We start from the raw sequence: 21337 nt of genomic DNA on the forward strand, positions 1-21337 counted from the left end.
GCCAGAGATGCTCCCCTCTTCTGTGGGCGTCCTCGGGGAAGTGTGGATGAGACCACACTGCCCCCAGGCGTAGCAGCCCTTCTTTGGGTTGTTTAAATGGGAACGTTACCCCTTCACCTGTGACTGGACCCTGGTCTAAGCTCAGTGCTGCCACCTCCTGAGACCACTGCCAATGCCTGGAGCTGAGGAGGCCCCCTTCCCTGTACCTGGCCCACCCAACTCAGTTAATGCAGGTGAAAACAGGAGAACAGAACTCACACCTCAGACTCACACCCTGTCTCTGCTGCAAAGATAAGCTAAGAGTTTATTTCATTAACAATTAAGGTTATGCTAATATGCGTATCTCAAAATAATCCTGAATATTGAAGACATGCTGTTACAATAGTCATACAGTCAATAGAGAGGGGACAGGAACCAGCACACTGAACAGCACACCTGTATCATACATCAAAATCAATGGTAATTATCTCTCCAATTATTGTAAGTACCAGACGAGTTAAAGCTGAAAAGCTTTAGTTAAAATAACTAAATGTACAGTATAAGCTTAGACCCTCAAACACCAGATGAAAATTGGCAAAGTAAAACAAATGAGAAAAATTGAAGTGGCCAAGTTCACCTTCTCAAACATGCTACATTGTATCAAATATATACACCAGGGGTTTTAGGAAAAGGAAGCATTGAACTGTGCTTGGTTGACATGTTGATTCGTTTATTTCTTTTTTTAAAAAAAATTTTTTTTTTTTTTTGAGAGAGGAAGGGAGAAAGGGAGAGAGGGAGAGAGAGAGAGAGAGAAACATCAATTGAGCCAGAAACCTGGGCATGTGCCCTGACCAGGAATCGAACCAGTGACCTTCTGGAGCAGGGGACAATGCTCAGCCACTGAGCCACCCAGGGAACTTTGTTTGTTTTCACAACTACTCTGGGCTGACTGTCTCTCTGGGCTGGTGGAGGCAGGTAAAGAAAGCAGACATCCCAGCTGTGTTTTGCATGAACATGGATTACACCGTTTAATGCAGACCCAAAGCCAGACATTTGTAGTGGGTAGGTTTTACTTCCAGTACAGATTCTCTTCATGTCAGATCATAAAAGTACAACACAACCGGATGAGCCCAATGGAAAGATCACACGCAGCAGCCCGTTAGCACAGACGGCTCCCCTGGAGGGATGGGAAAAGCTAAATCCAGCGTCACTGGGCTCATTGCGGGGGGAGGACAAACAGGCACCAGGAACTATTACAGATTGAACAAGGAAACTGTGAACCTTAACAATCACTCAAGGTCTGTTTTTTTCAATGACCAAAATGACCCAGGTGAGCAATTCCAAGTGTGCGTGGCCGAGTTTAGCACCCTAACCCCACAGCTCAGAGCCTGGCAGGAGCCAGCTCTAACACCTACGAGAGCAGGGAAGTGAACCACAGGGCAGAGCTGTGTTCAGAACAAGGGATGCAAACACGGACATTTACCTCCCAGACCCGAAATTAGAAAGGAAGCCGTGCAGGCCGTCAGTGAATCAGAGGGAAGCCTGACGCCCACGTGCTCTGAGACAGTGCTTGGGAAGACCCTACAATCATGACCCAGAATAGCACCCCCCAAATGACTTTGGCCAACAGGAGCTACCGATAGCCTGTCCTGTGACAGCCCTCAGCTGCCAGGAGCCGGATGGGCAGATGGGAGGAGCTCACTCCCCTGTAACCCCGACTGTCCCTTGATCCCTCCAATTGAATGAACCTATACTGCTAGTAGGAAAAACCTATCAAGGGCTTTTAATTATTGGGCAACACTGAGACAAAGTCAGAATGTGTCTAGGGCTCCGCTTTATCATCTTTTAGATTTTTTAGGGCTATTCCTTTCCCTCTCTTATTTTTAGCTCTTTACATAAAATTACCACATTAATATCTCTGAAAGATAACAGATAAAAGATAACAGATTACTATAGAGTTCAAAAGATACACTCTGGCTATTCTGTGAAAGGCGACACAGAAAGGGCAGCCTGTTAGTTACGACACTGGGACCAACATGGCATCAGAGGACTTCAGGAGACACTTTTTTGTTTTGCTCATTGACAGGCAACCTGGAGTTCTGAGAGTACTTACAGAAACACATGCACCCTTTAGCAGAAACAACAAAACTCATGTCCTGACAGACTAGACTGGCTCTTTCGGGCAATGGAAACACCCTAGTGATGGGAGCTGAGGGGCACAGCAGGTGCTGGGGCACCTCTCACTGCCTGGTCCCAGAGCATGACGTGGAAGATGCTAGCGGCCGGGGGCTAACCTACTCGGACAAGCGATAGGGATCTGGTGCTGCAGGCCGCAGTTTCTGCCCATCACCGTGAGATGGCACTGGGCACGTCCCACAAGCCGTCCACGTGCAGCGTGAGGGACAGGAGCAGCCCACCCCATGCTGCATGCAGACCCCTCCACTCAGGGTTAGCAACACCTGACACTGGCAACTGATCTCCAGTTCTCAGGATCCTACTATAGGTATGGGTGTTTCCTATATTTTTAGAGGTCCATTAACTTCATTGACATGTTCCCATCCTTACAAATTACTATGGAAAACCGTAAGCTCAGGTTTTACAAACAAAGCACCTTGGAAATGTTTACCCCTTTCCAGCTCAGTCTCAAAGGCTTCTTTGCTATTAATTTTCATAATTTTCTTATGTCACACGAAGGTAAGATTCCCCATTCTCCATGCAGAGAATGGGGGGGGGGGACACACTGTTTTTCAAACGAAAGTTTATGAAAGAACAGACCATCCAAAAAAAGAAAAGAAAAAACCCCCAAAACACCCAATTAAGTTGGGTGGGACCAACCAGGCTTCCTTTATTTAGCATAAAACATACTGTACTGCTTTTGTGCTTGGACCTTCCATTTAACCCAAAATTTCCCCTTTCTCACAACTGCTCTAGTATTATGCAAGGCTGTTGCTTTCTAGATTCTGAAATATCTGCATTTTCATGCTTTTGCACAACCCAGTTAGAAATGACAAAAGCTGCCCCTTTTCCATTTTCTGATTAAAAAAACAAAACAAACACACCACAACATACAGATAACGACCCGAACGGAAGAGTCAGTGAGCTGTAATGATACTTGTTGTGCAATATCAAAAGCAGCAAGTACTGAATATAATTTCCTCAAATCATAAATACTGAGACTGAAATATGCACGTATAAATCACATTCAGGCTCAAGGAACCGAAAGCTCTCCATAAATACATACACGGCTATGTAAAGTGCAGAACAGGAGCGTGGACCGCGGGGCCCAGGCCTCAGTACTCCCACTCGTCCGACTTGAGGTCGAGATAGCTGAGGATGTTCTGGGCCAGCTTCACGGCCTGCTTCCTGGCCGCCTTGCACTTCTCCTCCCCCTGCGGGTCCACCGCGTCCAGGGCCAGCAGCTGCTTGGTGAGCATCTCTTCCAGCCGGATGTAGTTCTTATCAGTCCTGTTCCCATCGAACGACAGAACTTCTCCCAGGATCTCCGACAAGTGTCCCAGGATGGTCCAGACGGCTCGGTGGGACGGGTGCTCCTCACACACAAAGGACTTCCTTTTCTCCAGGGCTTCCTTCAGGTCGATGTGGGTGATGAGGGTCTGCACGGCGATCACCGCCCTCCGCCGGGCCTCCCGGATGCAGGGGTTCTTTTCGAGACTCACCTCATCCAGCTGTCCGATCAGCCCCTGCAGCTCGGTCTTGGAGCTCAGGTACAGCTCGGGAGGGTTCTGTGCTTGCAGGAGCTCGTTTTTAATTTCTCGCATTCTCTTGAGGACCTTTTCTATTTTTAAAATGGAATGATTCTGTCCCAGGTCAAACGCATAGGTAGTATCTGCTTCCTCTTCTAAATCCAAATATTTCAGCAATTTGTTAATATCTTCCACCACCTCCCTCCGATAATTTCGGATCTCCGTTCGCCCGCACACATCCAGAGCATCCAGGTCTGCAATCATGCCCGAGAGCACACAGGACAGGTGCCTGCACGTCTCGTTGTTGGCTACTCCCACCAGCAGTGCAATCACAGTGCCCCTGGCCTTGTTCACCTCGCACATCACAGAGTTAATTTTGGCCACAGAAGGATGCGTGTCCTCAGACAGGGGCAGGGACGGCTGCTTTTTCACACAGTCCTCGATAATCTCTTGCACCGCACAGATCTTGGTGAGGGTGTGGTACCTTGCTTTCCGCAGGGAGACCTTCCCTCCGGTTTTAACATGGGTCAGCCTCAGGATGATATCCTGAATGCCTTCGTCAAACTCCTCGGTGACACAGTTGCCACCGCTATAAAACGGCACGATCTTCTCCCTCACCAGGGACTGGGCTTCTCTGAAGATGTTCTCTATCTCTATCCGGTGGGGATGGTTTGCATTCTGCTCCAACTCTTTGAGAAGGCGCTCTGTCTCTTGTGCTGCCCTCTTCCTCGCCTGCTGAATATCTCCTTTCCCTTCAGTATCGACAGAGTCTATTTCAAAAAGCTGTTTCATGAGAATTCTCTCCAGTTTCTTGTAATTCTTGTCATCTGGCAGACCACTGAAGCCAATCACTTGTGGTTCTATACTCTTTACTTCCTTCTGGATTTCCTGGAGTCTACTTATAGAAGGGTGTTGGTTTCCCATATCCATTCTCTGGTTGTGTTCGGTTTCACAAGCACTAAGAGGGAACAAGAATGACAACTTATTACACTACAAAGTCTCTGCAGAACGGTAACTGTATGTCAATTTATTCTAAAATTCTCACTTTGAAAAGCTATATTCAAAAGGGCTTGTCATTACTGCAGTCCAGAGAACATTCATGCTCAAGTATAGAAAGAAGTGACTGTCCTGGCTGGGTAGCTCATTTGGTTAGAGCATTGTCCTGAAACACCAAGGTTACAGGCTTGATCCCTGGTCAGGGCACACCAATGAATGCATCAATAAGTGAAACAACAAACCAATGTCTCTCTCAAATCAATAAATAAAAATTAAAAAGAGCCCAGCCAGCATGGCTCAGCAGTTGGGGATTGACCTATGATCCAGGAGCTGAGGCTCGATTCCTGGTCAGGGCACATGCCAGGGTTGCGGGCTAGATCCCCCGGAGGGGGTGGGGGACTGAAGGACCCAGCTGATCAATGACTCTCTTCATTGACGTTTTTGTCATCCCCCCCCACTGAAGTCAGTTAAGACATATTTAAAAAATAAAATAAAAAATATGCTTAACCTTAAAAAAAAAGAAAAGAAAGTGACTAATTAGCTCCCACTCCTGAAAATAACCTAAACACCTCAGTGACCAAGAACGGAGGGGGGTGACTGCAGGGTTAACAGCTGGAGCTCCCGGCGTGGGAATGTCAAGCTCCTTCAACTGTAAAGGGAGCAGATACACCTTCCTAAGGACGGCACGAAGTTGTCCCAACTCTCAGCTTGGAAAGGGCACGAGTTTCTTAGTCCTTTGGCACCAGCAGGGCCGCTTTCTGGAACGTAAACCAGCAGCTCTCCTGGCCTTCAAAGGTGAACTAGCACCTGAGCACCCGCGCAGCCGAAAGGCTACGCAGGCCTGAGTTTCCGGAAAAAGAGGTCACCAGACACCCCAGAAGGCCCAGTTCCAGGGTCCTCTCCATCCCCCCTCCCAGTGCCTCACAGCCCTTCCCTGCAGGGGTATAAAGATCCACAGGAGAGTTACGCCGAGGGCAGCAACTCGGGCTTTGGAGGCCTGGTAGGTACCCCCGGGGCCCCATCGCGCCCCCACCCCTTCCCTCCCCCACAAAACGTGAGGACAATGAATCGCTCATCCACTAGCCTCGGCTCAGGGCTCCGGGGCGGCTTCACGCACGTTTCCTTGCTCCGGGGTTTCTGCGAAACAGCTCGCCGGGGAGGACGGGCATGGACGGACCCCAATCCCTAGCGGGTGTCCGAGCCGGGAGCCGCGTCCGGAGGCCGCCGAGGGCAGCTGCCCGGCTTATCTCCCCCCCCCCCCCCGCCCAGCGCTTTACCCAGAAGAGACGCGGCTGGCTGGGTCCGGGGTTCCCGCGGGTGAGTGGCGAGGTGGAAATCAGCCCTTTACGGGGTGCGGCGCCGGAGCGGGGCCCCCAGATGCATCCCTCTCACCCCTCCCGGCTAGGTCTGAGCGGGGCAGCCGGTGCAGGGGCCGGAGGCGGCGGCGGCAGCTACTGGCCGCAGCGGCCGCTCCGGGCGCCCGGGCCCCCGACGCGCCCGCCCGCCTGACCTCACAATGGCCCGCGGGGGAGGGGACGGCCTCGGCCGGACGGGGGAGTCGGCGAAGGGAGGAGAACCCGGCCGGGAGCAGGAGGGGGCCGCCCCAGCTCGGGGAGCCCGGCCCGCCCGGGAGGCAGGGGCCGCCCGCGGGGTCCTCGCCGGGGCGGAGGGAGGAGGCCGCGCCCCGCGCCGCGCTCACCTGTGCCACACGCGCCATCGCGCGCCCCGCAGCCGACGCCTAGCGACTCCGCGGCTCCCGCCGGCCCCGGGCCCGGCGGCCCCGCCCCGGGCCGAACGCTTCGGTCCCCGGGAAAACGTCCCCGGGCGCCGCGCCGGGATCCACGCCCAGGCCGCCGCCAGCCGCCGCGCGCACCAGCCCGGAAAGGCCGCGGCCCAGGAGAGCCCACCGGGACCCCCGCGCCGCCGCGCCGCCCCCGCAGCCCGGCCCATGCAGGGAAAGCGCACGGTCGGCCGCCGCTCCCCGCCCTCCGGCCGGCGACCTGCCGTAAAGCTGCCGGCGCGCCGGCGCGGCCCGGCCGTAAAGATGCCGTCGCGCCGTCGCGAGCCTGCCGTAAAGCGGCCCGCGCGCCGTCGCGAGCCCGCCGTAAAGCGGCGCGGAGCAGGGGGTCGTGCGCCATGGCGGCCTGGCGCGCCCTGCGGAGGAGCCGGTTCCCTGCGCTCCGCCGCGCGTTCTCCGGCCGAGGCTGTCGGCTGGGCCCCGAGGGCAGGGACGCGGCGCCGAGCCGGGTGAGCGGGGGCCGGGGTGCCGGCAGGGGGGTGGCCGCCGGCGGTGACAGGTCGGGCGCGCCCCTCAGGGACACCCGCGGGCCCCGCGGCGGCGGCGCTGAGCCCGGGCTCCCGCGGCGGCCCCTCGGTCCCGGGGCGGGCGGACCTGCCGCGGCCGCAGGGCCCGCGGAGCGCGTCCTTCGTCCCCCGCGCGTGGCTCTCCGTGGAGCGAGGGCTCTCGCCGGGGGCCCCGCGCGGCTTCCCGTTCCCGCCGGTGTCCCGGCCGCGCTCAGGTGGCGGGCTGTCCTCGCACGGCGGCAGCCTTCGTGGCCTCCGTGGTCGGCGGGACCTCACCGTGGGCGGTGTCCCTGGAAACCGCGCCTGGGCGTGTTCCCGGCCGCGGGGCGCAGAGCCGGGCGCCTCGGCCGCGGCGCCGCTTTGGGGCCGGACGTTTCGTTTTAGGGGCTCGGGGACCTTTTTATTCCAACTCGCGGGAAAGGGTTGGCTCAGGGCGCGGAGTGGGCTGCGGGTAAAATATGTAAACAAAAGTCCGCGACTGCGGACGCCGGCGCTGCTGACGGGCTGACCAGGACGGCTGGGGAGCCTGCTTTGAGACGGAGTCAAAAGGCAATTGCAAGGCTTCCAAAATGTGGCTGCCTGAGACTCTTCATTTCTCTTGGTCTGTTGTTACTAACGTTCTTTTTTTTTTCTTTTTAATCCTCACTTGATATTTTTTCCATTGCTTTTCAGAGAGAGTGGAAGGGGGAGAGAGAGACATGGATGGGTTGCCTCCCGCACTGCCGTGACCAGGGCCAGGGATGGAGCCTGCAACCGAGGTACCTGCCCTTGGCTGGAATCGAACCCGGGACCCTTCAGTCCAAAGCCTGATGTTGTGCCCAGCCGGGCGTGGCTCAGCGGTTGAGCGTCGACCTAGGATCCAGGCCATGGGGTTCGATTCCCGGTCAGGGCACATGCCTGGATTGCGGGCTCCATCAATGACTTTCTCATCATTGACGTTTCTATCTCTCTCTCTCTCTCTTTTCCTCTCTCTGAAATCAATAAAGATATATATATTTAAAAAAACACACAAAGCCTGATGTTCTAACCACTGAGCCAAACCGGCTCGGGCATTACTAACATTCTTCTATAAAGGTGGCTTTGAGGTCCTGTCCGTTTTACAGTTTAGACAAACAGTTACTAGGGCAACGGGTCTCCCAGAGGCTGGGCCTCTGGCTGGGTCCCTGGGATAGTGGGGACAGCTCTGACCGCTTTTCCTAGAACATAGAAACCCACCCAGCACCTCACTCGTTGGGCAGCAAGGTCCTAAACAGGTATCTGAAAATGCCCTGGCAGGTCCAACAGCGCCAGGCTTACCGTGGCTCAGATCCTCGGGAGGAGCCCTCTTCTGCCTTTTGTCACCCAGGGAGGCTGCACACTTGTTGGGCTGCTCACCCTGCAAAGGTGATGATTGTGATGATGCCGAAAAGGGGAGCAGCTGACCCATGAGTCAGACCTTGCCCCAGGTCTGGCATTATGACGGGTGGTGTTTTTTTAGGATGTGGTCCCCATTATGCTAGGTACCGTAGGGGTGGGAAAGAACAGTTCTCACCTGGGGCAGCTGGTGGTTCCTGTGTGTTCGGTCCCATTTTTGTGTGTGTTTCCTGCCAGGTAATTAAGTTCCTGCAGCACCCACAGATTGTTGTCTTTCAGGCTTTGATTTTAAATATCGGGTCTTCTTAAAAGTAATAGGCCTTCAACCTTTTGTTTTCTTTATCTGAATAGATGTGCTTTAATCCTGTTTGTCTAGTCCACCCTACATGTTTTTCTTTCATTCTTGCTCTCCCCTGAGTTAAGGAGACCTGCTTTTAGGACCTGCAGAGTTGATACCCGTCTCTGATCTCAGGGCACCAGGCTTTTTGGTTTTTTTTAATCCTCACCTGAGGATATTTTTTCCATTGCTTTTCAGAGTGGAAGGGAGAGAGAGAGAGAGAGTGAGAGACAGACAGATATCATCGACTAGTTGCCTCCTGCACGCACCTGGACCGGGACTGGGGCCAGGGATGGAGCCTGCAGCCAAGGTTCATGCCCTTGGCCAGAATTGAGCCCGGGACCCTTCTGTCTGTGGGCTGACACTATAACCAGTGAGGCAGACCAGCTAGGGCTTTTTTTTGAGAAGTTGTCCTTGGTAGTGTGTTGTTCCATTGGGATTGGTGGAGTTTCTGATGTTAAACCAGCCTTGCTCTCCTGGTGTGAGGTCCTCCCGGTTCTGGTGTACTGGTGCTTTTCTGTGGTGTGCTGATTTGTCCAGCATCTGGTAGAACTGGAGGCTGGGGCCTCCCACCCTCCAGGAGGAAGGGGCTTTCTGTTCCCATCTCAGAGAACATCTGCGGGACCACTAACCCTTCCTAGATTTTGCTCCTCTCATTGTTGCCTGTTGGTTTTCCCAGCGGCCGGCAGTGCAGCTTTAACTCAGAGACGTGCTCTGTGTTGTGTGGGGCACTTGCTGAAAAGAGGATGCTAGGGGCCTTGGGTGGTATGGCTTGGTTGGTTGGGCACTGTCCTGTGCACCAGTCAAGGGCACGTGCCTAGGTTGTGGGCTCCGTCCCCAGTAGGGGGTGTGTAGGAGGCAGCTGATCCATGTTGTGCTCTCACATCAGTGTTTCTCTCCCTCTCCCTTCCTCTCGCTCTAAAAATCAATAAATGAGCCCAGGCCAATTTGGCTCAGTGGTTAGAGGGTCAACCTGCGGACTGAAGTGTCTTGGGTTTGATTCCTGCCAAGGGCACGTACCTCAATTGCAGGCTCAATCCCTGGTCCTGGTTAGGGTGCGTGCAGGAGGCACCCCATCAACATGTCTCTCTTACATTGATGTTTCTCTCTCTCCCTTCCACTCCCTGAAAAGCAATGGAGGGATTTTCCTCAGGTGAGGATAAATAAGTAAATATTAATAAACGATTCTTAACAAAAAAGAGGGCGCCGGGGAACAATTTCCACTATAAGTCCTGTCTTGTAGCAGGGGAGACCCAGGGTGGGCATGCGCTGGGAGCCCTCAGGAGCCTGCACTAGAACAAAGGGATGGGAGCCAGGCCGGGCTGCAGAGCTCTTACAGCGGGGCTGTGCGGGGGATGCTGGTGTGCGGCTGCCCAGCTGGCAGTTTACAGTTAAAGAGAAAAAAACTGGAAGGTTAGCTCCCCAGACGAGGTAATGGCAACTCGGCCTGACATGTAAGAACACACACCGCCTCGCAGGAGGAAGGAATGTTAGGTTCTAGCATGACCTCCGGTGTGCGCGGCCCCGCCCTCCCTGCCCCTCTGCACTAAAGCATGAGACGCTTATGCTGTAAGAGCCGCAAATTGCAGTAATTATTCAAACTTCAAAGGGATTTTCCCTTTTTCAAAAGGACCTTTTCCTCCCCCAAGTCCTTTCTCCCTTTCAAATAGCAGTTCTTCGGAGAACAAAGGCAGGCAGTCTGTTAGGGGAGCACCGAGGAGCTGCCTCTGCCACACTGAGAGAGAATCTCCCAAACTGTCCTGGAAAACTGAGCACTTCACCTGGAAATCAGGTGTTTCAGCAGTAACTAGGAGCAAACGTGGAAATTCACCAGCCCCCCTGCGCCTCCGAGCTTGCTGTATGATGCGCAGGTGGCCGGGGAAGCCATGCATTGTTGGGAGGGCTTCTGGAACATTTCCTGGTGGGGCATGTGTCCGAAGAAAAGATGGGGCTCAGCTCTGGAAGGTGGTAAAACAGGTACTGGGCACCATAGGGATGGAATCTTCCCTCTGCCCCTCGCTTCGGGCGGGGGTGACATCTCCCGGGCTGCCGCGCCACCGCCTCAGTCAGCCCATAGTAGGGGAAGGAGCCCTGTCCTGCGATGAGTTTATGGAAAACTTAGAAACTCGTCAGGACTAGCAGCTATGGAAAAACACTCTTTTTAACCCTCATCGGAGAACATGTTTTTATTGATTTTAGAGAGAGAGGGAAACATCAGTGTGTGAGGGAAACCGATCAGTTGCCTCCCCGTACATGCCCCAACCAGGGATCAAACCCACAACCTAGGTATGTTCCCTGACCGGGATCGAACCCACAACCTTTTGGTATTTGGTATGACGCTACATCCATCTGAGCTACCCAGCCAGGGCGAAAAGCACTCCTGCCGGCAGTGCTCTTGGCTCTCAGAGCTCCTGAAAACCCTGAGGCTAGTTCATCAGGAGTTACCGTATCTGGTCCAAACTTTGGTCCATGTCTTTCCACCAAATCGTTCATCTAAATCAAGGGTTTTTTTTTTTTTAAACATATATCTTTATTGATTTCAGAGAGAGGAAGGGAGAGGGAGAGAAAGAGAGAAACATCAATAATGAGAGAGTCATTGATGGGCTGCCTCTTGCGTGCCCCTGACTGGGGATCAAGCCTGCAGTCCGGGCGTGTGTCCTGACCAGGAATTGAACCTCGATCTGGATCCTAGGTCGATACTCAACCACTGAGCCATGCCCAGCCGGGCTAAATCAAGCTTTTTGACGATGCCGTGAATTATAATTGACTATCAAGGTGTAATTTATTTACAGTAAACGAATACACCCATTTTAAGTGTGTGTCTGATGAGTTTTGACAAGTGTATGAATATTTGCAGTCCCCACCCCAATGAGGTCAAGGTCTCGCCAGTCCCCTCTGTCCTTCACCCCAGGCAACTGCCTACCTGATTACTCTTTCCACAATGTCCCACAAGTGGAGTCACGTGGCCTGTCCTCTTTGGTACCTGGCTCTCTCGCTCTGTGTTGTTTGGAGGCCTGTCCATGTGGTGTGTGTTGGTGGCTCACTGTATGCTCAGTAGTTCCTGGAGGGAGGGCGAGTGGGAGGAGCTCTTGTTCTTAGAGGTGGAAACCGTGTTCTGCAGAGCTTGCTTTTTAAAAATAAGGCAGCCCGACCGGGCGTGGCTTAGTGGTTGAGCATCGACCTAGGATCCAGAAGATTGAAGTTCAGTTCCCAGTCGGGGCACATGCCCGAGTTGCCGGCTTGACCCCCAGTCGGGGGCATGCAGGAGTCAACTTATCAGTGAAGACTCTCATCATTGATGTTTCAACTCTCTCCCTCTCCCTTCCTCTCTCTAAAATCAATAAAGATATATTAAAAATATAAATAAGGTATACAAGTCTTTCACATTGAATTGTATTTTCCCCTATGAATTTTGGTTACGTTGCTCCTTTAAAAGACAAATGGAAAGCCAGTCTTTTGATTACTCAACGGATCTTTTGATTTTACTATCAGGTTTATCGAATGAAGTCCAGTTTGCATCCAGTAAAATTCACTCCTGACACACAGGCACACCGTGATTTAAGATGGAGACGGTTTCATCACCCTGAAAAGTCCCTTTGCGGTCCACCTGCACCCGTCCCTTCCACGTCACCTGAACAGAGTCACATGCTGAGCAGCCTCCTGCGTGCGGCCTCTTCAGTCACGGGTGCAGCTGGGACTCGCCTGATTGCCCTTGGCTCTGTTGCTGAGCGGTGTCCTCGTACAGACTCGCCTTACTTTGTTTTTCCATTGCCGGTGGACAGACATTGGGGCTGTTCCTGATTCGGGTGACTATAAATAAAGCCACTTTATTTATTTATTAAAATGTTTTAAAAATTCTTACCCGAGGATATTTTTTCCATTGCTTTTCTGGGAGAGTGAAGGGGGGGAGAGAGAGGCGTCGATTGGTTGCTTCCTGCCCGTGCCCCGGGGCACGGGATCAAGCCTGCAACCAAGGCACGTGCCCTCGGTCAAAATCGAACCCAGGACCTTTCAGTCCGTGGGCTGGTGCTCTAACCACTGAACCACACCACACAGGGCTCCTGTTGAGGTTTTGATTTTTTCGATTGGCATTTTCCTGATGACGAATGCCGTTAAGCATGTTTTTATGTGTTTATTTGCTGTCTGTGTAACTTCAGAGAAATATTTAGATATTTTGCCCAGTTTTTAATTGGATTGTTTTTATTATTGCGTGTTGAGGAATCTATAAATTCCTGAACAAGACCTCTTCCAAGTTTGCATATGTTCTCTTCAGTCTGTGGCTTGTCTTCCTTTTCTTCAGTGTCTAGGAGAGCAGAGCGTGCTAACTGGTCAAGGCTGGTCCATCCATTTGTGTGGTTTTTTTATGGGTTGCATTTTTGGTGTTGAAATCTTTGCCTAATCTACAGTTGTACAGTCTTTTGCATTTTACAAGTTTTATAGTTTTAGATTTTACATTTAGGTCTTTGATCATTTTGAGTTAATTTTTGCATATGGTGCAAAGTGTGCAGGTTGAGATTCTTGTTTTGTGTGAGGGTGTTAAGTTATCCCAGCACCTGTGTTGAATATGTTTGGTATAGTGTCTATGTTAATAATATTTATTATAGTTCTTTAAAAAGAGGACGCTGGCTAGGGACTGTCTCAAATCTGGACTTTTATAACACCGTAGATTCATTTGGTTGTATGTTAAATTAGCCCCATGCGTTTTGTTAAAGGTCTCAAGATTCTGCCCTCCGAGGAAATCTTGCCACGACTGGATAGGACCCCCAGATAAATATTCAAACCTTCGCCCCATTCACTTCCACATCCCTGAAGATGAATCCCCACTGGAACAAAAGCTCAGAGAATTAAGACAAGAAACACAAGAATGGAACCAGCAGTTCTGGGCAAACCAGAATTTGACTTTCCACAAGGTAAGTTTAGGCTTCAGGTCAGGATGAGCAATGGCACTGTTGGCCACTTGGGGGCGCTAAGTCTTTAGCGTTTCCTTTGCCTTTGGTTCAGCGTCCTGTCCTTACGACATTGATGAGAGAGGTGCCTAGGAACTTAACTCTTGTTTATAGCCGTTAACCCCTCGCAGAACTGGCTTAGTTATGTACACGTTGGACGATGTTAAGGGAGGGCGTGCTGCTTTGGTAGTGTCTCAGGCTCCCCCCCCACATACATGTACATGCATGTATATTTGCATATAATTTTTTAAAAAAAATTTTAATTGGCTTTTGAGAGAGAGAGGGAGAGATAGAAACATCGACGAGAGAGAGACAGCAATTGGTTGCCTCCCACATGCGCCCCAACTGAGGCCGGGGATCAAGCCTGCAACTGAGGTACGTGCCCTTGGCTGGAATCCAACCCGGGACCCTTCAGTCTGCAGGCTGACGCTCTATCCACTGAGCCAAACTGACTAGGGCTCTTTATTTATTTATTTATTTTTAATATATTTTTATTGATCTCAGAGAGAGGAAGGGAGAGGGAGAGAGAGAGAGAAACATCAATGATGAGACATTGATCGGCTGCCTCCTGCACGCCCCCTGCTGGGGATCAAGCCTGAAACCCGGGCATGTGCCCTGACCAGGAATCGAACCTGTGACCTCTTGGTGCATGGAATGACGCCCAACCAACTGAGCCACATTGGCCTGAGCTCAAGCATGAAACTTTTAACCAAATTTAGATGGTTGAAAACAGGCTTTGAGAGGCCATTTCTCAGGAGATCCACACCCAGGCTTCTCCAGAACACTGTGAGCTGTGCCCCAGAGAGGGAGGGACAGGGAGACACGGGAGATTCTCATGGCTTCTGGGAGCTGTGTCCCAACCAGGGAGGGACGGGAGACAGACGGGGGATTCTGATGGCTGTCGTCTTTTAGGAAAAAGAAGAATTTATTCACTCAAGACTGAAAGCGAAAGGCCTGGGACTGAGAGCCGAATCAGGTAGCTCATCTGTTTTCTTTCTTGTTTAAGTAACTGCATGAGGAGCTGACAAGGAGAGAAAGTTCCAGGGGCAAGTCACGGCCCCTTGGGGCAGGAGCTCTTAGGCGGCTCAGTGGACAGCTCTCTGCCCTCCTCCTGCTCCCTCTTCTCTCCTGGGTGAGGTCAGCCCTTAGGTGATTCTAGGTCATTTCCAGTCCATGACTCCCTCTGACCCACACCAGCTCCTGACTTTAGCGGGACCTGGGGAGTCACCCTGCACGTCTCTCCCCAGCCTTGGTTCCTCCTGTGGGTTTACCTCTCGGCCCTTCTCAGCATGTCCACACTCCCTGCCCTCAGACCTCGCTGTGCTTCAGCCCGTTTGTTCTGTGCCTGTTGCAGTAACTTCCTGATTGGTTCCGTGGCCTCCGGTCCTTAAGTCAGGAGCCAGCAAACTTTTTCTGTAAACAGTTGTGTAGTAAGGAGTTAGTCCTGTGGGCCACAGGGCGTCCCTGTCTCACCTGCGCAGCTGTGCCGTGTGTGAAAGCCGCAGCTGGAGGGCCGTATGTGCCGGGGTGGGGTGGGGGGGGCTGCAGTGTCGGCTCCCACCTGAAATCCATTCTTCACAGAAGCCAGACTATTTTACCCAAAACCAAACCTGACAGTTGCTGCTCAGCTTAGGTGTTAGACTCCCCATGACTATGAGTAACAGCTGTGCCCTCCCTGCCTGTCCCCCCCTCATATCTGTCCCCTATGTCCTGCATCCTGCCACGGATGCAGACTGCACACAGTCCCCTCTGTCCACTGTGCTGGCCTTTTCCACGCACGGCCTAATGCTGAAAACAGCCTGTAGTCGCGTTCTCTTGCTGCTGATTTGGGCCTAAATAACGTTCCATCCTGTGTGTTAAACATGTCTACTGTCAAACGTTCTGGTGGAAAATCCGAAACCATTGAACCCAAAAGCCAACTCTGTCACTGGGCTAAGGCTCCAGCACTTCCCCGCTAGTCCTCCGTCTGCCAGTCCCTGCTAGTCCTGGGCTCCTCTAGATAAAGGGCAGAGACGTGCCTCTCCTGTCAGCCTTCTCTCTGCCTGTTTATAGCTCCCAAGTGCCAGGAAGCTGCCTTCCTAAGGCTGTCCTCCGGGTCAGGCCAGTGGGGCGGTGCCCTGGACAATGGAGGCCCAGGGGTGGGCGTTGTGTTGGAGGAGCGTGGCTACTGCCATGGAAACAGGGCTGGACACAGTGGAAGGACAGCGACTGACAGCAGGGGGTGGAGGGCCAGGCAGATACATTGGTCAGCATCCAGGAGACGAGTTAGTCCCGAACAGCAGGGCGGGGCGTGCAGCAGAGGCAAGGGGCAGTCTGGACTTTATGAAAAGCACAGCACACATACAGAAATTACCAGGACACCTGTAGACCGGCAACGTGACTACAGAAGGAAATTGCTCAAACCCTGAATTTACAGTGCGGGTTAAAGCAGACCCAGGTGCCATCTCTGCCTACACTCTCACGGGGGTGTTTGCAGCCTCAGGACTCAGTGCACTGCTCACAGACGTTGGTGGCACAGAAAATGCCCCGCCCTTTCCCAGAGGGTTTAGCTGCATATAGTACACATATGCCAAGAAACAGGGGAGTTACTACCACAGAATAGCTAAGAGCTCATCCCAGAGGAGATCGTGAGGAGAGTTATCTGTGCGTCCCATTGTGAAGGCTCGCGCAGTGTCCCTACCGGCGATGGTGGGTGGCGGCTTGCTGAGGCTGTGGTGGCCCAACCAGGGAGTGTCTGCTGGGACATTCTAGCAGCGGAGAAAAGTCACTGACTTAATTTCAGGCGCAAACAGCTGAGTACCGGGACCACTGAGCCCATCTCCAAGTTTAATCTTGTTTGTTGGGCAGGCGGTGCTGTGGGAGATTCTCGTCTCTAGTTTCCGTTTTTGCCGACGTGTCTGTACAGTGGAGAGAAAGTGTGCCCTCGAGAGGGTCTCCTCCAGGTCAGCTGGCGTTTATGACACGACCGCCTGGTTTCCTGTCAGTGTGTAATGAGTGACTGTTCCATCTATCTCTCTTTGTTTGAAAAAATTTATTGATTTATTTTAGGCAGACAGGAAGGGAGGGAGGGAGGGAGGGAGAGAGGGAGGGAGAGAGAAAGAAATACATTGATGGTTGTTCCACTTATTAATGCATCATTGGTTGATTCTTGTATCTGCCCTTACCGGGGAGCAGACCTGCAATTTTGGCGTATCAGAAGGATGCTCTAACCAACTGAGCTACCCGGCCAGGGCTCTTTTTTTGAGAGACTTTTATTTATTTATTTAAAATTTAAAAAATATATATATCTTTGTTGAGTTCAGAGAGAGGAAGGGAAAGGGAGGGAGAAAGAAACATCAAGGATGAGAGTCACTGATTGGCTGCCTCCTGCACGCCCCCCCCCACTGGGGATCGAGCCCCCAACCAGGGCATGTGCCCTGACTGGGAATCGACTGGGGACCTCCTGGATCCTAGGTTGATGCTCAATTACTGAGCCACACCCGCCAGGCGGGTGTTTCATTTCTTCCAACGATGTTCTCTGGTCTCAGCGCACTAGTCTTCTGCTTCCTCTCAAATTCATTCCTACATCTTTTGTTCTTTCTGATGCTATTTTATTTATTTATTTATTTATTTATTTATTTATTTTAAATATATCTTTATTGATTTCAGAGAAAGGAAAGGAGAGGGAGAGAGAGAGATAGAAACATCAATGATGAAAGAGTCATTGATCGGCTGCAGCCCGCAACCCGGGCATGTGCCCTGACTGGGAATCGAACCCCGATCGCCTGGATCCCAGGTTGACGCTCAGCCGCTGAGCCTCGCCCAGCCGGGCTCTGATGCTATTTTAAATGGAATTGTTTTTCCAACTTCATTTTCCAGATTGTTTGTTGCTGGTGTAGGGAGATACAGTTGACATCTGTCTGTTGATCTGGTGTCCTGCAACCTTGCTGAACTCCTTTTTTAAATCAGTAGTTGTTTATGGGTTCCTTTCCCTTGAGTATTAATGTTTAAATTGAAATTTATTTCCAGGTCAGAAGGCAACATTGAACGCGGAAGAAATGGCTGACTTTTACAAGGAGTTTTTACGTAAAAATTTTCAGAAGCACATGTATTATAATAGGTAGGTGTTTTCTTTTTGCCTAAAAATGTGAGCATCACATCCATATTGGGTAGGATTATTTTCTTTTTTTTTAAATATGTTTTTGTTGATTTCAGAGAGAGGGAGAGAGAGATAGAAACATCAGTGATGAGAGAGTCGTTGATTGGCTGCCTCCTGCATGCCCTCCACTGGGGATCGAGCCCACAACCCGGGAATATGCCCTGACTCTGAATTGAACAGTGACGTCCTGCTTCGTAGGTGGACACTCAGCCACTGAGCTGCCCTGGCCAGGGCAGTAACTGTATTTTTCTGGACCTTTGCATCCCTTCTGCACTCAGGACAGAGAGGACAAGCCTCAGCCAGGCTCAGGCAGCACTGCAGCCCTGTCCCGCTGTCCCCACGGATACAGGAGGAATTTCAGTCCCAGTGGGAAACTTTCCTGGAAGCCTTTCTTATTTATTTAGGGCACCGCCTCCCATTTATAGCATCACTTAAGTGGGTAGAAATGTAAAGATGGTTCTTGCATGGGGAGAGTTTCTGTCTAACCAGGGGAAGGCTCTGGAAGCGGTCATTTTTACCTCTGGCTGTTGCTCTTTTGAGTTCAGCCTGGAATAGAAGTTCATGCATTAGCTCATTTGGCCGAAAGGCGCTGGCACTTGGCGTCCCAGCCTCTGAGGGCTTAGCTCTGAGAGTGGAATGTGTTCTGCTGTGGAAACGTGCCAAGCTCTGCCCATTCAGCTGCCGACAATAGGGTGCATTTGCAAGTTTGGGCATGTGCTGTAAGCGACTCACAGACGAGTAGGCCTGTGACTATGTGAACCCCGGCCCAGGACTTGTAAGAGAAACTGTGGAATGATCTCTTTAGAGACACAATTGACACAAAAGCTCAGATCATCCAGGAAAAGAAGTTGTGAGGCTCTGTGATGCTGGCAGTGATGATAAATGAGCTCCTCAGGATGGAGGGCTCCTGATGCAAATCAGGTGCCAAGGCCAGCAGGGTCCCCAGTGATCCTGCAGAGCCTGAGTCCCGCCCCCACCGCTCAGTAATTGTGTCCCTCCAAGAAAGCCACTAGCTCCAGGAGGCCCCAGGCTTCCGAAGGCCCCTTTGGAGTGTTTTAGCAGAAACTAGGAGCGGCTTGCAGTGGCCTCCAGGAGTGGATGGATCGCACTGGGCATGTCCGTGTGGGGCCTTGTTCTCTGCCCGGTGAAAGTCCCGATGGAGGGAGGGAGGGACGGATGGCTGCTACGGACAGTTAGCTTTGCTGAAGGCAGAGAGAGGAAGAGGCGGTGAGGAGATGTGGGGGAGCCGGAGGCCATCTGCCTCCTGGCTGGGAGCTCGCGTCAGACGTGGGTGTCAGTCGGGTCCTGGCAGTGGGTCACTGTCCTGTCCTGTCTTGTCCTCCTCAGGGACTGGTACAAGCGAAACTTTGCCATCACCTTCTTCATGGGGAGAGTGGCCCTGGAGCGGGTATGGAACAAGCTGAGGCTGAGACAGAAGACCAGCAGTTAGGAGCCCTCCCTCCCCCCCGGGAGAACTGCTGGTTCTAGGAGCACGTTTCACAAGGGATCTAAAAGTCTGTAAGTGGCCTGAGTCCCACACTTCTCCCTGGGCGCTGGTTTATGTCGGTGCTGGGCAGCAGGGGGGACACAGGCCCTGGTGCTCTGGGGCCACATGGCTCTGTCCTGCCTGGGCTCCAGCTGCCTCTTGGTCACAGACGTGACCCTAAATAAAACCCAAGCACTGTGTGCCTGTTTGCTGCGTTTTGAGTTATACCAGTTTGAAGTAGAAGCACATGAAAAAATTAACCTTCACCTGAAAAGTTTGACTCCTTGGATGGGAGTGATTTGAAGCTGCTGCAGTGTCACCAGCCTTCAGGGACCAGTGACCACACCCTGAGAATGCAGGTGCCCTGGGCCACTTCGAGGACAGAGAGGGAAGCAGGTGCAGCCGCTCTGTCTGAGGCCAGGTGGCTGAGGAGGCACCTGGAGAGCTCTCCTCTGTGTGCTCCAGCCAGGTACATGCACTCGGTCCCGCCCCTCTGTTTAGATTTTTTTAGAATCAGCCTTGTTTGAATGGGGTGGTATGGTTATGAAATGAAGTTCTTTGCAGTGCATCCTGGAGCCGTGGCCTGTGAGGGGGTCTCACCTGCTGGAGAGGACACCCCCTCAGCAGCCAGGCCACGTCAGTAAGCGCACCACGTGGCAAATGGTTTTTATTCCAAAATGAGGCAATAGACTTGTGAGACTGGCTTTTCTCTATGGCTGATAAACTACCACTGAAGATGATTATCAGGGAGAAATCTCACTAACCGGAGGGAGCAGGTCAGGTCACCCTCCCTGGCTGGTTAAGGGCTGTGCAGATGAACAGGGTGAGCGTGAGGGACTCGTCACCATATCTGTGGCCACCACTTTCAAGCCCAACCTTTCCTGGAGACACTGCCTGGGTCAGCTTCCTCCCTGGTTTTCCCCAGTGCATGGCATCCATGCACCGGACAACGTGGAGCGTGGTTTCACAGAAGCAACTCCACATCATTCACTCAACGAGGGCTGCTGACCACAGACTCTGAGCCTGTCACCCGCATGACACTGTGTGTGTCTGCAGAGAATCGAGGGAAACATGATAACCAGCAGGGTTAGGATCCCGGACGGGCCCTCGGTTCCCTGTGGGCGAGCCCAGGACGCATGAGCTGTTTCCTAGCCTTTAATCCCTCCTCTCATCCCCTCACACTCACATGCTGACTTCAAGGTCATCTGAAGATCGCCTTCCCCGAGTAAAGTGCTGCTGGACTCTATAGTAATTCCAATGGTATTGATTCTTTCTGCACATCAATTCGTACAGAGGTTTTCCACAGTATCACAAAAGAGAGAGTGGAACAGGGCAGGAGAGAAACATGGATCGGCTGCCTCCTGCATGCTTCCTGCTAGGGATGGAGCCTGCAACCCAGGCATGTGCCCCGACTGGGAATGGAACTGCTGACCTCAGTGTATGGGACAGCCCTCAACCAACTGAGCACACTGGCCGGGGCAGGTCTCCTTTCTTGGATTCGTAAACATTTAAGATTAAGTGACTGTGGAAAATGTTACTTTAAATCACAAGTAAATGAGAACAAATTGTAACTGAGGTTATTCTGACCCTAAACTGTGTGCTCAGTTATACAAGTGTCAGGTTGTCTTAAGTGATTCTCTGTCACAGCCACAAGCAAGCAAAGTCTTTCTGTGGACTTTTAAATAATTACAGAATGAAGGTGCTCAATGATGTATTTTAGACTGCTCTCAGAAAACGGCTGGGATAAAATTTAATGCCTCTGTTTTCTGAATTAAAAAGTAAAATAAAATGGAGTCTTCTTCCTCCTCTGTGTTGGGTGCTGTTTGTGGTGTTTTAATTGCTCACATTCACCCACAAAAGGGGAATCCAGGTGTGGCCATTGGAGTGCAGTGGGTTCTTGGGGCCTGCTGGCTCAGGTCCCCGATGACCCTGTTTCGTTTTAATCCTGGTACTGGATTGCAGAAATCTGCCCGGGAGGGTGCAAAGCGTTCTTACAGCATCGCATAGGAGGAGCGTTCCAGGCAGGCTGCGTCTCAGGCCTTGGCTTCCTTGGGTGTGATCACGCACACCTGGCAGAGCCCCAGGAGGGCCCAC

The 21337-nt window shown here is 52.1% G+C and overlaps 2 protein-coding genes across 13 annotated transcripts in view; one reads left to right on the top strand and one right to left on the bottom strand.

Annotated features, from left to right (window-relative positions):
• Positions 1-274: 274 nt before the first annotated feature.
• On the bottom strand, positions 275-6638 carry BAG5 (BAG cochaperone 5). 3 transcript variants are annotated; one of them, XM_081138252.1, is made up of 2 exons: positions 6379-6638; positions 275-4641 (listed from the first exon to the last, which is right to left on the bottom strand). In XM_081138252.1, the coding sequence occupies exons 1-2, from the start codon at positions 6627-6629 to the stop codon at positions 3270-3272; spliced, it is 1623 nt and encodes a 540-aa protein (XP_080994378.1). In that variant the 5' UTR covers positions 6630-6638; the 3' UTR covers positions 275-3269. The 3 variants fall into 3 exon arrangements, with proteins under 3 accessions (XP_080994378.1, XP_080994380.1, XP_080994379.1); XM_081138254.1 differs by lacking the exon at positions 6379-6638 and adding an exon at positions 5957-6189; XM_081138253.1 differs by lacking the exon at positions 6379-6638 and adding an exon at positions 5764-5846.
• Positions 6639-6775: 137 nt separating this feature from the next.
• Positions 6776-21337, top strand: part of KLC1 (kinesin light chain 1) — a 71878-nt gene continuing 57316 nt past the window's right edge. For all 10 annotated transcript variants that reach the window (XM_081138029.1, XM_081138006.1, XM_081138027.1 and 7 more), the window contains exons 1-4: positions 6776-6926; positions 13386-13583; positions 14532-14595; positions 17628-17718. In XM_081138029.1, coding sequence (XP_080994155.1) covers positions 6816-6926; positions 13386-13583; positions 14532-14595; positions 17628-17718 — 464 coding nt within the window. In that variant the 5' untranslated portion in view covers positions 6776-6815. The remainder of the gene's footprint in view (positions 6927-13385; positions 13584-14531; positions 14596-17627; positions 17719-21337) is intronic.

The sequence above is a fragment of the Miniopterus schreibersii genome (assembly GCF_964146895.1).
Source record: "Miniopterus schreibersii genome assembly, chromosome: 1".
NCBI classification, from domain to species: Eukaryota; Metazoa; Chordata; class Mammalia; order Chiroptera; family Miniopteridae; genus Miniopterus; species Miniopterus schreibersii.

What these genes read in the sequence shown, in the direction of transcription:
- BAG5 (XM_081138252.1), bottom strand. Translation starts at nt 6,629, where the DNA reads ATGGGCCGGGCTGCGGGGGCGGCGCGGCGGCGCGGGGGTCCCGGTGGG. An exon ending in CGATGGCGCGTGTGGCACAG is followed by an intron (nt 4,642 to 6,378) that starts GTGAGCGCGGCG and finishes GTTCCCTCTTAG; the next exon opens with TGCTTGTGAAACCGAACACA.